At 47.2% G+C, this 13,026-nt stretch overlaps 1 protein-coding gene across 7 annotated transcripts in view; it reads right to left on the bottom strand.

Annotated features, from left to right (window-relative positions):
- Positions 1-35: 35 nt before the first annotated feature.
- Positions 36-13,026, bottom strand: part of GALNT11 (polypeptide N-acetylgalactosaminyltransferase 11) — a 57,758-nt gene continuing 44,767 nt past the window's right edge. For 5 of the 7 annotated variants that reach the window (XR_010069779.1, XR_010069778.1, XR_010069777.1 and 2 more), the window contains exons 11-13: positions 6,311-6,448; positions 874-4,033; positions 36-187 (exon numbers count right to left, since the gene is read on the bottom strand). Coding sequence is in view for 1 of the 7 variants with exons in the window: in XM_063324389.1 (XP_063180459.1) it covers positions 3,902-4,033; positions 6,311-6,448 (270 nt within the window). In the remaining 6 variants the exon portion in view is untranslated. Of the gene's footprint in view, positions 4,034-6,310; positions 6,449-13,026 lie in introns of all 7 variants that reach the window. The other 2 variants (XR_010069780.1, XM_063324389.1) reach the window with 2 other exon arrangements.

Raw genomic sequence — 13,026 nt, 5'->3', positions numbered from 1 at the left:
TCCTGGTTTCATTTGGGGCGTCTGGTTTCCAGTTCTTTTGGGATCTTGGTGTCCGCTTCCATTGGGGAGAAGCGTTTGCATCCCCTCCGCTCCAGCGCAGCCTCACCCCACACGTTAACACCGTGGTGCCACGTCCTCAGCTCCTGCCAGATTCCAGGCCCCTGCTGTCGTGTTCTCCCCAGAAAATCTGCAGGAAAAAAAGCGGAACAACTACATTCTGCTTGTACTGGCTGGGGCTGGGATAGAGCTAATTGTCTTCACCACAGCGAGTGGTGCCGTGCTTTGGATTGGGGACGGAAACAGCGGTGACTGACAACGCACCGACGCGTCAGTCCCTGCTGAGCGGGGCTTGCAGAGCCAAGGCCTTTCCTGCTCCTCACACCACTCGCCAGGGAGGGCTGGGCCAGGAGCAGGGAGGGGACACAGCTGCCTCCAAGGGGATGTCCCACACCATAGGGTGTCACACCTGGCACATTAAGCTGGGGAAGAAGGTGGAAGGGGGGGACATTTGGACTGACAGCAATTGTCAGCATTACGCGTGATGGAGCCCTGCTTCCCTGGAGCTGGCTGAACACCCGCCGGTGGGAAGCAGTGAGTCTTGCTTTGCTTTGTGCGGCTTTTGCTTTATGTATTAAATTGTCTTTATCTCAACCCACGAGTCTTCTGCTTTCACCCGCTGCTGGGGAAGGGGCGAGCGAGGGCCTGGGTGGCATTAACCCATGTCACTGCTGCAGTGACACTGCCCCACACCGGAGCCCTGTCACGACCTCAGTACTGGGTCAAGGCTAAAAAAGGGCTCCGAGATTGATTGATGTATCGCAGAGAAGTGGGAACCAGCCAGGCCAAAGCTGTTCTCGGGTGTTGGTTACTTACATTGTGCACTTTGGCTGCTGGAAGCCGAGGAGCCGGAGTGCCCACCTCAGCCCTGGCACAAACAGGTCAGCACAGGGCAACCGTGGAAACGTGGGAGGAACCGGCCATGGAGCAAAGCCGATCTTGGCATCTGGCTGTCAGCTGCAGCCACCACCAACTCCATGAGGCAGCAAGAAAGAAATACTTGACACAGAGGCTTAAAAATCAGTCCCAGGCACAGTTTCTTTACCAATGATACATTTCTCAGTATGATAAACCGAGTGCTGCGACAGCTTCTAACCCGGGATAAAGCTTTTCCTTCTATGCTTCCTGCTCAGACAAATTCCCAAGGGTCAGCTGTGAGCGGACACTCAAATATGGGAATAAAACTACGAATTTCCACCTAATTCCAGGCAGCCCTTGCAGGGCCTGGCTGAGAGCAATCAACAGCTTCGGGGCCGGGTGCTCACTGAAGAGACAAACACCCTCTGCTTGGTTAGATCTCACGTGCTGACCCGTCTGTGCGGCTGCAGTGCTCAACAGACACAGCCAAAAAAATTCTTTCACTGCAGAAATAACTGAAACTCACCAAACTGCTGTTGCCTCCATCTGCTCCTGGAAACCAGCACCGGTCCCTGGGTCCTGGCAGCATCCCACGAACCCTGGCTTCAGCCACTGGCGCAGGCACACAGTGCTGCAAACTTGGGTATTGCTAATTTTAAACAAAAATACAAAAAAAAAAGTGTAGTATTTATATAAGAGCGAGGTGGAATATTGATCTTCTTATAGTAAGGAACAATCCAGCTGCAACTCGGTGGTCCAGCAATTCTACGTTCTTGTCTGTTACTGCAGGCTTACAGACCACGCGTATTGAGCGGGTTTTGACAGCAGCCTCCAAATTTCCTCACCAGGAGCAAAAGGTCAACAGCCTCAGACTGTAACTACAGCAAACTTCTGCTCTGCCTGTTTGAGGCTTTGTTTGGGTTTTGGTTTTTTAAAAAGACAACATAAAGGCCACGGAAAAAAAGAAGAGGCAGAGCAAGGCTACAGCACAGCCAAGTTGCTGGCCAAACCAGATTGCAGCCCTGGGCACAGCTGGGAACAGCTGCACCAGCACCCGCTGCTGCTTCACACTCGCTCGTGGGAGCAGTCAGGTTAATGAGACGATTAACAATTAAACGATGGTGCAGCCCATCCTTTCACCCGCAACAAGGACTGGAATTAATCCCACACGCAGCAGCCACCCCCGTGTCCCCCCGAGGAAGCAGGTATTTGCGCAGCGTCCCTCTCTCCAGCTGTGGGCACACAGTTTTACACCGCTGCAAGGGCTGGAGGTCGCTGCGAGCTGACAGGGGTGACCCTGTTCCAGCCCTCCGCTGCCCGCACCAGCCATCTGGGAACCCATTTGCAGATGGTGGGTGCCCCCGCCAGGGCTGCCCAAGGCAGGAGGTGCACAGCACAGCCGCACAGCTGCTGAAGGGGGCTGAGGTGGTTGCTTTGAGAGACTTTTTTTGGTAGGAAGGAACTTGGCTGCTGCCTAACTTAATTATCCCCATGGTAATGCTTTATCTGGACCAACTCCCACTTCAGCCCATTGTTGTGGTTTACAATGAAACCCTGCTTACCTGCCCCCTCCTGGCTGGTGACGCACTGCTCCCGCTGCTGCCGAAGGAGGCGAGAAGCTGCGCAGCGGCAAGGGATGGCTCTTACCTGACCATTTTCTTTCTTTGTGCTTCTCCCCCCGCGGTGGCTGCAGGACCAAATGCAACCTGTCACAAGCGAATCTCTCCACTCTGCGGGAAGGCGCGGGTCTATAATTACACCAACATTATTGTTATTTGCCTCACTCTGTCCAAAATGTCAATAACTGCATGCTGGAGTATTCGTGCAGTTGGAAAATGTTTCCGCTGCCCCAGGGAAAGGGCAAGGCCATCCTGGCGCAGCCGTGGCCGAACTGCAGCCTTTCCAACGAAGGCAGGTCGTGGTCAACAAGGTCAACAAGGCCAACTTGGCTAAGAAAAAATACGCTGGGTATTTTTTATGCTGAAAAAATACAGCTTTTCTCTTCTGCAGCGGCTTCCAGGCACTGAAGAAGCATCCAGGGCTGAGGCCGGAAGTCAAAGAAAGGTAAATAGTGAAATAAATGAACTTGGGAAGGGAAACAGAGAAAAAAAAATAAATAAAGAAAGAGAGAAATAATCTGTCAAACCTTCTCAGATGTGAGAGAGGGGGAAAGAGGCGGCTGTGAAGAAAAGGGAGTGAAAACAGGACAAGACCCAAATTGTGAGAACATTGATTTGCATCAGTCTCTTAGTTGGTGCTTTCTGGTCCAATAGCTACAAAGAGTAAGGCCATGCAGATTAATAAAAAAAAAGATACTTTATTTTAAATGCAGCTACTGTCATGAATCATCAAAATAGACTTTGTAATAGTTACTTTGTTTTAAATATGAGGTGACGAATGACAGCTAGGAATTTAAACTACATGAAAGGTCCTAAAATTGTAAATTAAAAGAGCTAAATTTAAATATTACAAATGACAATTTTCAGAAGAAAAATGGGAACAAAAATATTTTCCAGAAAAAGTAAAATAGTTTGGCCAGTAAAACCATACTAAAAATGTAAATTAATGAGATACTGCACATGAAATACTTGAAGAGGACTCCTTTCTGTCACTGCCATTTAAAAGATTCACAAAGCTAAAATCTCACCATTTAAATTACATTGCTCTAATAATTTCTCTTACTTAAAAACAGTTCAATAATCCAGGAGAATCCAAGGAACTGCTGAGAAATTGCACTTCTACGTGTTGTTCTGCAGTAGGGCTGCTGCTATTGCTGCTGCACCTGACCAGGGACACCGCGGTGGCCACCTGGACCTTCTCATGCGCACAGCTCTTCATAGCAGGGTATTTCTAAAGGGTCCTTGCAATGGTTGGGCCGGGTGTAGCAGCTATGGGCTCCTCGCAAAGCCCTCCAGAATGACCACAAATCATGGCTGAAGGGGAATCGGGTCTTGGCTTAACGCTTCTCAGCTGCATCCTCGCTGGCTCAGCTCTCAAAATGCCACTGCTGAGGAAGGGACCCATCACAGATGGCCATGGTCACATACCCTTTGTGGCTAAGTGGATCTACCACCTTCATGCACTGCCCCACGGAGACCTGGTAGAGGCGGTTGTTTTTCTAGAGGAGAAAGACAGATGGGATTTATTTATTAAAACTTCTGTTCTGCTCCCTGTCAAACCGATGCTCAAGGGGAGGGGACGCTCCTTCCTGACAGATGAGCCTTTCAGCAGCCTCCCTGACACACCACACCCACAGCTGCAGCACTTAAAAGCCAGAGCACAGCACACCCCGTAACCATGTTCAGGCCTTGAAAGGAAGGCTCTCACGCCCTTACAGGGACCCAGTTTGTGTTTTGTTGATACCCTTGTCTCTTAACGAGGTGGAGGGATGAGCAAAACCATTCCCCAGCACTCAGCAGAGAGGGAGCCCATGAGGCCACAGTGCAGCACAGCCAGGTCTCTGCTCTGCACCCAGCCAAGCCTCGGCAATGCCACCGCCCTCAGCACCCACGTGCTGGGGAGCTGCCACACAGGGTGACCAGCCCCTCGCGCATGGCGGGTCCCAACAACCAGGGCAAGGACAGACCCTGGTCAAATGTGAGAAGGAGACAGATCCTTCTCTTTTTTTCCCCCAGAGGATCCTGTCATCTCCCCCCACTAACAGCTTGTTGCCACTGCTTTGGGCACTTTGGGGGTCCCTTTTTCATCTGGAAAGGGCTCTCTGTGCAGTCCCAGCAGCTCCCGTGGGCAGCGATCTCCTGCTCTCCTGCGTGGAGGGAGCAAATACATGAGAACAGACACCACCGGGCTCTGTGTCACTATGGCCATAAGCAGATGTCCAGTGAAGCAGGAGAACACGGCAAGACTACACAGTGCTCCTCCAGAAAACCCCCACCTCTGGTCTTGTACCGGAACCGACAGTGCACGGTTGGCCCTTCTCTGTACCAGTGACTCACACACCTAACCTATTTCTCCTTGCTTCCGCATGTCTTCACTTCTCTACTCCTAAAGAGTCCCAGCCTGCTCACACATTCCTCATGCGAAAGGTGTCCCACACCTTCGATTTGCCCTGCCACCCATCTCTGATCCTTCCCCAGCCCTAATTTAGCCTTTCTGAGAGGAGGCGACCAGCACATGCAGTACAGGCAAACTACAATGGTGTGATGACATTCTTCTGCTTTGGTTCCTATTCCTTTTCCAATCAATCCTAATATTCAATTAATTTCTTTTGTTGTTGATCATTAATGAGCCCCAATCTGACACTGTTACAGATCCACCTCCCGCACACCCAGTGGCAACAGCCAGCTTAAAGCCCATTTTCACACGTGAAGCCCAGATTCTCCACCACCAACACAGATATCACCTGACAGCTACGTGCATTGAATTTCTATGGCCATTCTGTTGTCTGTTATTGCCATTCTGTTGTCTGTTCTTGTAAAATCTTTGTCCACTAACTCAAGCTGAAGGAACCCTGAATAATCTCTTATCAGCAGCAGAATTTTTCAGCTCACTACTCCCGCTACCATTTGCGGCCGCAGTGCAAGCGTCAGATACACACAACCCTCAGCTCACGCAATCTCTATCTCCAAATCATCCGGGGCTGCAACAGCCTTCCTTATTTGACTGCACTTAGGAACTCGTGCTGCCAACGAGCAACGTGGCATGAACCCAAGACAGTTTAGGCCGAGCTGTCCTGGAAGCGCAACAGGCAGTTCTGGCAGCGCCCTCCGCTTTGTTCAACGATGTTTGTGCTACAGACTCACCGCCACACCGGGGGCATGTGAGGGGGCAGCCTCTGAGTTAACACCCAGGAGCCGAATTTCATGTGTATGCAGCACTGGATCAGTTTTGTGAAATCTCAGCCTCTCCAGACTCTAAGCGATTAAACTAACATGATGCAGTTATAGGGTGGAAGCAACTGCAAAAATTTTCCTCTGTAAAACCTCAGCTCTGCCCTGTGCATCTTCAAGCACTAAACAGAAGTTACCAGACGGACCGCTCCTGACTCCCAGTCCTGAAAACACACCAAAGAGCCGGGGAGTGGATTTTGTTCTCCCTGGCACCTCCCTGTGAGCTACAAGTGCTGCAGATGGCTGTAACAAGCAAAAAAAAGTCTACATAGGGCTGCAGAAACCCTCCTGCGTTGCAAAGGAAAAGGCCTGCATGTCTCAGAGCTCAGCAAAAGTCTTATTCAGGCTGAAATGCAGCCAGCAAAACCCCTGCAACTTTTATACAGGCTGCCTGGACCTAGGCTGGGCCTAGTCCAGTACAACGGACTTGTTACATCTTGAGTTTAATCATAATTAAACTCAACCCTGATGTTCTGTAAGTGCTATTGTCACTTATTAAGAAAATAATTACAAGCAACGTACTATATGCCAGCCACTCCACTTACCCCGAATGTCCACTGCTGTGAGCCGCCGGATCCATGGCATTTCATGAGACGAGGTGGATCAGAGGAGCGAGTTTCCGAAACATCCAAGCAAAGGAGATTATTTAAAATCAGCTCATGATCTTCATTGTAAATCCAGACCTGAAAGAGAAGACAAAAGATATTTATCCCAATGTTTCAGGGCAGGTGCCTTGCATCTTTTGTTCAGCTACAGAGTAGGCCCTTTAGCATCTGGACCTCAGAGATGTGCCGTGCAATGACCACTGCCTTTTTGCTGCCTTTTTTCCAGCAGCTGAAACGCAGCTGCAGCGTTCTATTGCCTTCCCAACAGCACACAGCATTACCCCCCGCAGAGGCACTAAAAGGACCGCTTGTGATTCTGCTCTGTACCTAGCGGTTTTAAAATTAAGTAGTCCCCATATGTTCCTCCTGTCCAGATCGCTAGAGGAGATAACATGACAGCAAGTGGTGGATCTCTGAGGAGGTGACCAGCCACTCTCTGAGCCAAGTCATTAAGCCAGCAGTAAATCTCCTCATCCAAAGACAATCCTTTAGTCATGAAGGAGGGGCTGGTGGATTGCCTCAGCTCCACACAGGGAGCCACGCAGTGGGGACAGAGGATGATGCTGGGTGACAGCAGGTGGCCCAAGAGCCATGGGGAAGTAGCCTGGCAGCCATGCAAGGCCAAAAGGTATCTCCAGTCTTTGAAAATACTGCATTTGTCAATGAACACACAGGCATTTATTTAACATTGTGCTCTGGGGTCAGCTTGTAGATGCCCAATGATGAGAAACAAAAATCAGCTGTGCAAATTCTGTTGCCAGGTGGCCTACATAGGTCCCCACACTGGGGTCCTAACTCCTTGCAGCTGGTGGCCTGGTGCTCAGAGATCTTTACTGAAGTAGATGGTCACCAGCACCCAGGTGCTATCAAAATTTTCCATACTGCTCTTCAGGGAGTGAGAAAAATTGCTGCTTCACCATTCCCATGCTGAAACAACATGCGCCGTAACTGACAGGTTTATGACCTTCTCTGCTTCCCAGCCCAACTGCTTTTGCTAGCTGTGCCGTGCTTAGAGGGACACCAGCCCTCCCACATCACACCCGCTCTGTTTTGGGTGAACCAACGTGAAAATATCTTGATCTGGATCTCAAGAACCTACACAACCTAGCACTCACATGGTGGTGGGAACTGAATTCAGCCCCTCTCTGGGGCCCACCTGTATAAAGCAAGAATGCACTGGCTCACATTTGCAGCTTCCACTGCATTTGGGTTCCTGAATTTACACTACATTAGAGGATTTTCTCTGTGATCACACTGAAAACCATCGTCACCTCTAACAAGCAGCAAGGACACACTCAAGTTGTCAGTTTATCCCCTCCTACATGCTACTTTAGCAGAAGCAGGTATTTTTATTGTTGGCATAAAAAAAGTGTCTGGAACCTTCAGGTGCTACAGTTCATGTCCATACCCTGCTGGCTCTTCCTGGGCTGGCTAAACCTTGCTTTGGAGCAAGGCATGTCTGGCACAGCTGAAGGTTCAGGAAAGCTGGACCATCAGCCTAGTCTAACTGCAGCAGCTGCTGGTCCTCCCTCCCTCCTTCAGCACCTTCAGGCCTGCAAAGAGCTGGGCCAAGATCAGTTAGGTGGAGGACCTGGAGCTCTTGTAACCAACAGGAGACTCGGATCCCTATTCCAGAAAGCAAGGAAATGAAGGAACTGTGGTGTGTGCACCCCGAAATATCCTGTGTTACATAGGTGTAGGGAAAAGGAGGTGAAAAACTTAACGGCAGTGGAGGGAAGATACTGAGACCAAACTGGCTGAAGACCAAACAACTGCTATTTCTGAACACAGAGCAGGGCCCCTGCCTTCACACAGCACCTGGATGATATCTCCCAGCCTCTCTGGATGCTGAGCAGGTGACAGTATAGCTGGGGCCAGGTCTCTGGCTCTGCTGCCATTCCCAGAACTGACCCCAGGCTGGTGTGTACAAGGAGCATCCCAGCTCCTCCTCCTCACTTGCCAGCATTAACCCCCTTCCCCCTGCCCCTGTGAATGAGAGGGAACTGCCCCTCATAACTGTACCTGAAGTACCTGTACCTATAGGTATGTGAAATTCTTCTGGTACACTCTTCTTCCAGCCCTGTTTTGATTTCACACAGCTCAGTACTACAGTAACCATGCCCACTGTATGATTATTTTTTCTCCACTAAGTCTGCATGACTTTCACACTCGGAATATAGAATATCAAATTCCAGGCAGAAAAGTCAGGCAAATAAAACAAATTCTGATTTTTTAAATGTTTTCTTTTTGTCTGACAAAACTAAAAACTGCCTTCTAGAAGGTGCTGTGGTTCAGGACACTGCCTCAGTTGGACAGCACAATTCAAAAGCGTACCACTCATTCATTATTACAGTGACTATTATAAAACAGTGAAGGCCTCCTTTGAGGAAGTGCAGGTATTGCATTAAAATTTGCCCTAACCTCAGGAATTCTGTGCCCTCTAACATACTTTTTCTGTTTAAACCCTGCCATGAGAAAAAAGGCATGGTAAGATTAAAGAGGAGGAAAAAATGGAGAAATAGCAGGACCTGCCAGAAGAGCACAATTATTAAAAGGAGAAGAATGATGGAGTCAAACCCAAACAACAGATGAAACCGGTAAGAACTGAGAGAGAAGGACTGCAGTGACACAGGGAGCAGACCTTTAATCAAAAGCTGAGTAATGGCAAAGAACACACAACAGTGGTTAAATCCAGTGTGATACTTCTCCAAAAAGGCTTATACAAGATGGCCAAATTTAATTTAAAACCAATTATGCGTTTGGTGTAGCAAACAAAGGGCAGGGGGGGAAAAAAGGCCCGAATCTGGGACACGTTATGGTTCCAAATTCAGATTAGAGTATCAGTATGAACTTGCAGATTATTAAGAGATTCAAGCACAGGGAAAGCAAAGCCACCCCATGGGGGGTTTTGTTATATAACTGCAAGCCTTTGCGTACTCCAAAACGTATTAACTACTTTGCTGCTGAAGTCTGGAAGGATGATGTTAAGCTCTTGCTGTTACAGGCTGTCAGGAGCAAGAGCCCAGTATAGGAAGAAAACATCTCTAGCAGGCAGCACCACCAGTATCTCATCTACAAGGAGAATAAACTGCTCGCTCTCTTTTTCTTCAGGGCTTGCTTGGGTTCAGGCTCAAGCACAAAATCGTAAGTCTACAATCAGCCTGGTGCCTGCCTAGGATTTGTACCTCAGTTCCAAGTGATGTCTTGTTTTATTCCTCCTACATATTTTCTTAAAAAAAAAATTTTTAAAAAATATATTTTATTTAAAAAAAACCCAGAAGGTTAACAGTCAAGGTACAGGATATTTTTATCCTGCATCCACTTTCTAACACCTAGAAGAACCTTACCATCAGATTTTGGGTTTAAAAACGGAATGGTGCCCAGCTCCCACCACAAGGGAAATCGGCACCTTTAATTGCTGTCCCCCAGCAATGACAAAGAACTGATCTCCTCCACAGGTCTAAGGAAGATCACTGACCATTTTCACTGGAGTCAAAGAAAAATACCGTGATGCAATTAGAATATAATGAATTGTTTCTATTTTCAAATAAAACCTAAATGGCAGATTTTATGGAAAAAGCCTCTCTCCATAATGAAACTGATCAAGTTTGGGGTTAAATAAATTATTTAATTTGGTGAATGCTGTAGGACTGGCCTCTTTCTAGCAGCTTTTTTCACTCAGACTGCAGCAGCTGCTTCAACTTTCCTGTAGTGCAAAGTCCTGCACTTGGGTCAGGACAATCCTCATTACCAATACAGGCTGGGGGATGATGTGATAGAGAGCAGCCCTGTGGAAAAGGACTTGGGGGTACTGGTGGATGAAAAGCCGGACATGAGGCAACAGTGTGTGCTTGCAGCCCACAAGGCCAATTGCATCCTGGGCTGCATCAAAAGAATCATGGCCGGCAGATCCAGAGAGGTGATTCTGCCCCTCTACTCTGCTGTGGTGAGACCACACCTGGAGTACTGTGTCCAGCTCTGGAACCTCAACACAAGGACACAGACCTGTTGGAGCGGGTCCAGAGGAAGGCCATGAAGATGATCAGAGGGCTGGAGCACCTTTTCTACAAGGACAGGCTGAGAGAGGTGGGGTTGTTCAGCCTGGAGAAGAGAAGGCTCCGGGGAGACCTTATAGTGGCCTTCCAGTACCCGAAGGGGGCCTGTAAGAAAGCTGGGGAGGGGCTGTTTGCAAGGGCATGTAGCGATAGGACGAGGGGCAATGGTTTTAAACTAGAGCAGGGTAGGTTTAGATTAGACATTAGGAAGAAGTTCTTTACAACGAGGGTGGTGAGACACTGGGAACAGGTTGCCCAGAGAGGTGGTGGAGGCCCCATCCCTGGAGACATTCAAGGCCAGGCTTGATGCGGCTCTGAGCAACCTGATCTAGTTGAAGATGTCCCTGCTCACTGCAGGGGGGTTGGACTAGATGACCTTTAAAGGTCCCTTCCAACCCAACACATTCTATGATTCCATATTGGAAATGGGACCCACAGACCTGAGGTAAGCATTCTCACTGCTGGAGCAAAGCCGGAGTGTGTATCCTTCTGGTCACCTGCAGACAGATGCATACCACATGCAAGAGTAGGTGTTGTAGACATAATAAATAGGATGAGGTCCAAAGCACAAACTCTGTCAGTATTAACATTTCTTTTTTTTTTTTTTTATACTGGAGCTTTTTTGTTCTCTCGTTTTACTAGTATTTGGATTTCCTAACTGGTTTCAGGTTGCCACTGTTGGTACAGGAGGCATGCTCTTCACTCTCTCCATAAATCCCTATATCCCACTGATCCCCACCCAGGACTATTTTTTACCATAATAAAGAGATACAGGACTGTGTTACTGAACTTTTTTTTTTTTTGAGTGTGAAAGATTAAATTATTCCTACAATGAAATTAGTTCCTGTAAACAGATAACAGCTAGCTAAACTACTTCAGAGGAAATTCAAGTGAGAAAAGGGCTCAAATGGTGCCTCATCATCTAGGAGGACAGCCCATACTGGAGTTAACTGTAGAAGATTGAGTCCAGTGTCCACACAAACAACTGTATTGAAACAAAACCTATCAGCCAACCTAGGGAAAAACAATAAACACAAGAATCTGTAGTAGATAGAAAGTGGAAGCTCATGTTCCTAGGGAATAAATATTTCAAAATGATTTGAAATAAACCAGGAAGCATCAGCCTATCCTTTGGCTTTCAGAGTGCAGTGGAGCATAGCAAAAGGCATGGCTGGCCAACTGGCAAAGCTTTGTGGATATACACTCTTATTTGGTCTGCAAATTGCATTAGCACTAGAGGAATGCATTGAAAAATGTCAAGCAAATACAAGACAGTAACTACTACAGAAACAGCCCTTTGTGTGAAAGAAAATCCCTGCCGTGAACCACGCTGACAGGAGAAGCATTCCAGGACTTTCATCAGTTACAATCTGTTGCTTAGATTGGCACTACTGTATTATTCAGTCAGACAGTTTTTTAAAAGACAAAAATTCAGCTTAAGAGCACAAAAAAGCTGCCTCAGCACTGAAGAGATGTGCCTAGCAATTTGCATCATAGCTACTTGCATATACTTCAGCTCCTGTTACTATGGATAACAGTGACATCACTGCACCAAATAGACCACCAAAGTTTGGTGGTCTATAATCATTATTGTAAGCTATTGCTATCCCAGAAACCCAACGTTCTCCTGAAAGTTGTTCCAAAGCAGCTACATGCTTTGTGTTTCACAGTTCAGTCTGTTCCTGATGTTTCATGGGAATTTGTTGAGGGACCTCCACTAAGTTTATGGAAAAGCAGCAAGCAGACTTAACTTGCACATCTTCACAGTCACTCTAGACGTGGGTTGTATCAGAAAAGCAAACTAACAGCCATGATCCAGAGGTTTAGGGAGAAATATTTTACAGAAGAATCGCACACGTGAACACATCCTTTTAGACTCTGACTCTTTTAAGAGTCTGTAAAATGTGTATGCTTACATTTATAAAGTACTATAAGAGCGTTAACACAGCTTTTCTGAAATTCCCTGTTCAAACCAGTTATCTTTTAAAGTTCCAGAAAACAGATGCACTTGCTTAGACACCTTAGGACCATCCCCAGATTTTTAAAGCTTAATATATTGCTAGGTAAGAGAAAGGTTAAATTATTGAAGTGAAGCAAACACACAGAGGAGAGGTTATAACAACACAGAAAGTAAAGCTGTGGAGTCAATCTAGTGCATTTGAAAACAAACAGTAGAAAAAAAAAGATCCACATAATTCAGTGAACTTTAAGAGGAGATTTTTTGAAAAAGGAACTTGGCTTTAAGCATTTAGGTCAGGAGGAAGGCAAGCACACATTAGACACATGACAAACTCAATCTTCTTTCAGCTGTTAGATCACAAACATTCCCCACTAGTTAGTCCTGTTGTTGGCCATTATGCTTCATTCCAAAACCTTCCTTTTTAGTGTTGACAATTGCCTTCCAAGTTTCTCAGTAACTACTTCTACTCCTTCTCCTTTAGGGCAGTATTTAGCTCAAATCCTGCTTCAGCATCCTTGTCTCCTAATCATCACCCAATTAACCTTGGCATGATGGCTTTGGGTAGAAGCCACACCATGTAGTTTTTACTTCCACTTTTCAGACATCTCCAGTCTTTCATGATGATCTTTCAGAGGGCTTAA

The sequence above is a fragment of the Chroicocephalus ridibundus genome, chromosome 2 (genome assembly GCF_963924245.1).
Source record: "Chroicocephalus ridibundus chromosome 2, bChrRid1.1, whole genome shotgun sequence".
Classification (NCBI taxonomy): domain Eukaryota; kingdom Metazoa; phylum Chordata; class Aves; order Charadriiformes; family Laridae; genus Chroicocephalus; species Chroicocephalus ridibundus.
The sequence above is the reverse complement of the archived record's forward strand: the minus strand, read 5'-3'. Positions and strand labels throughout refer to the sequence as shown.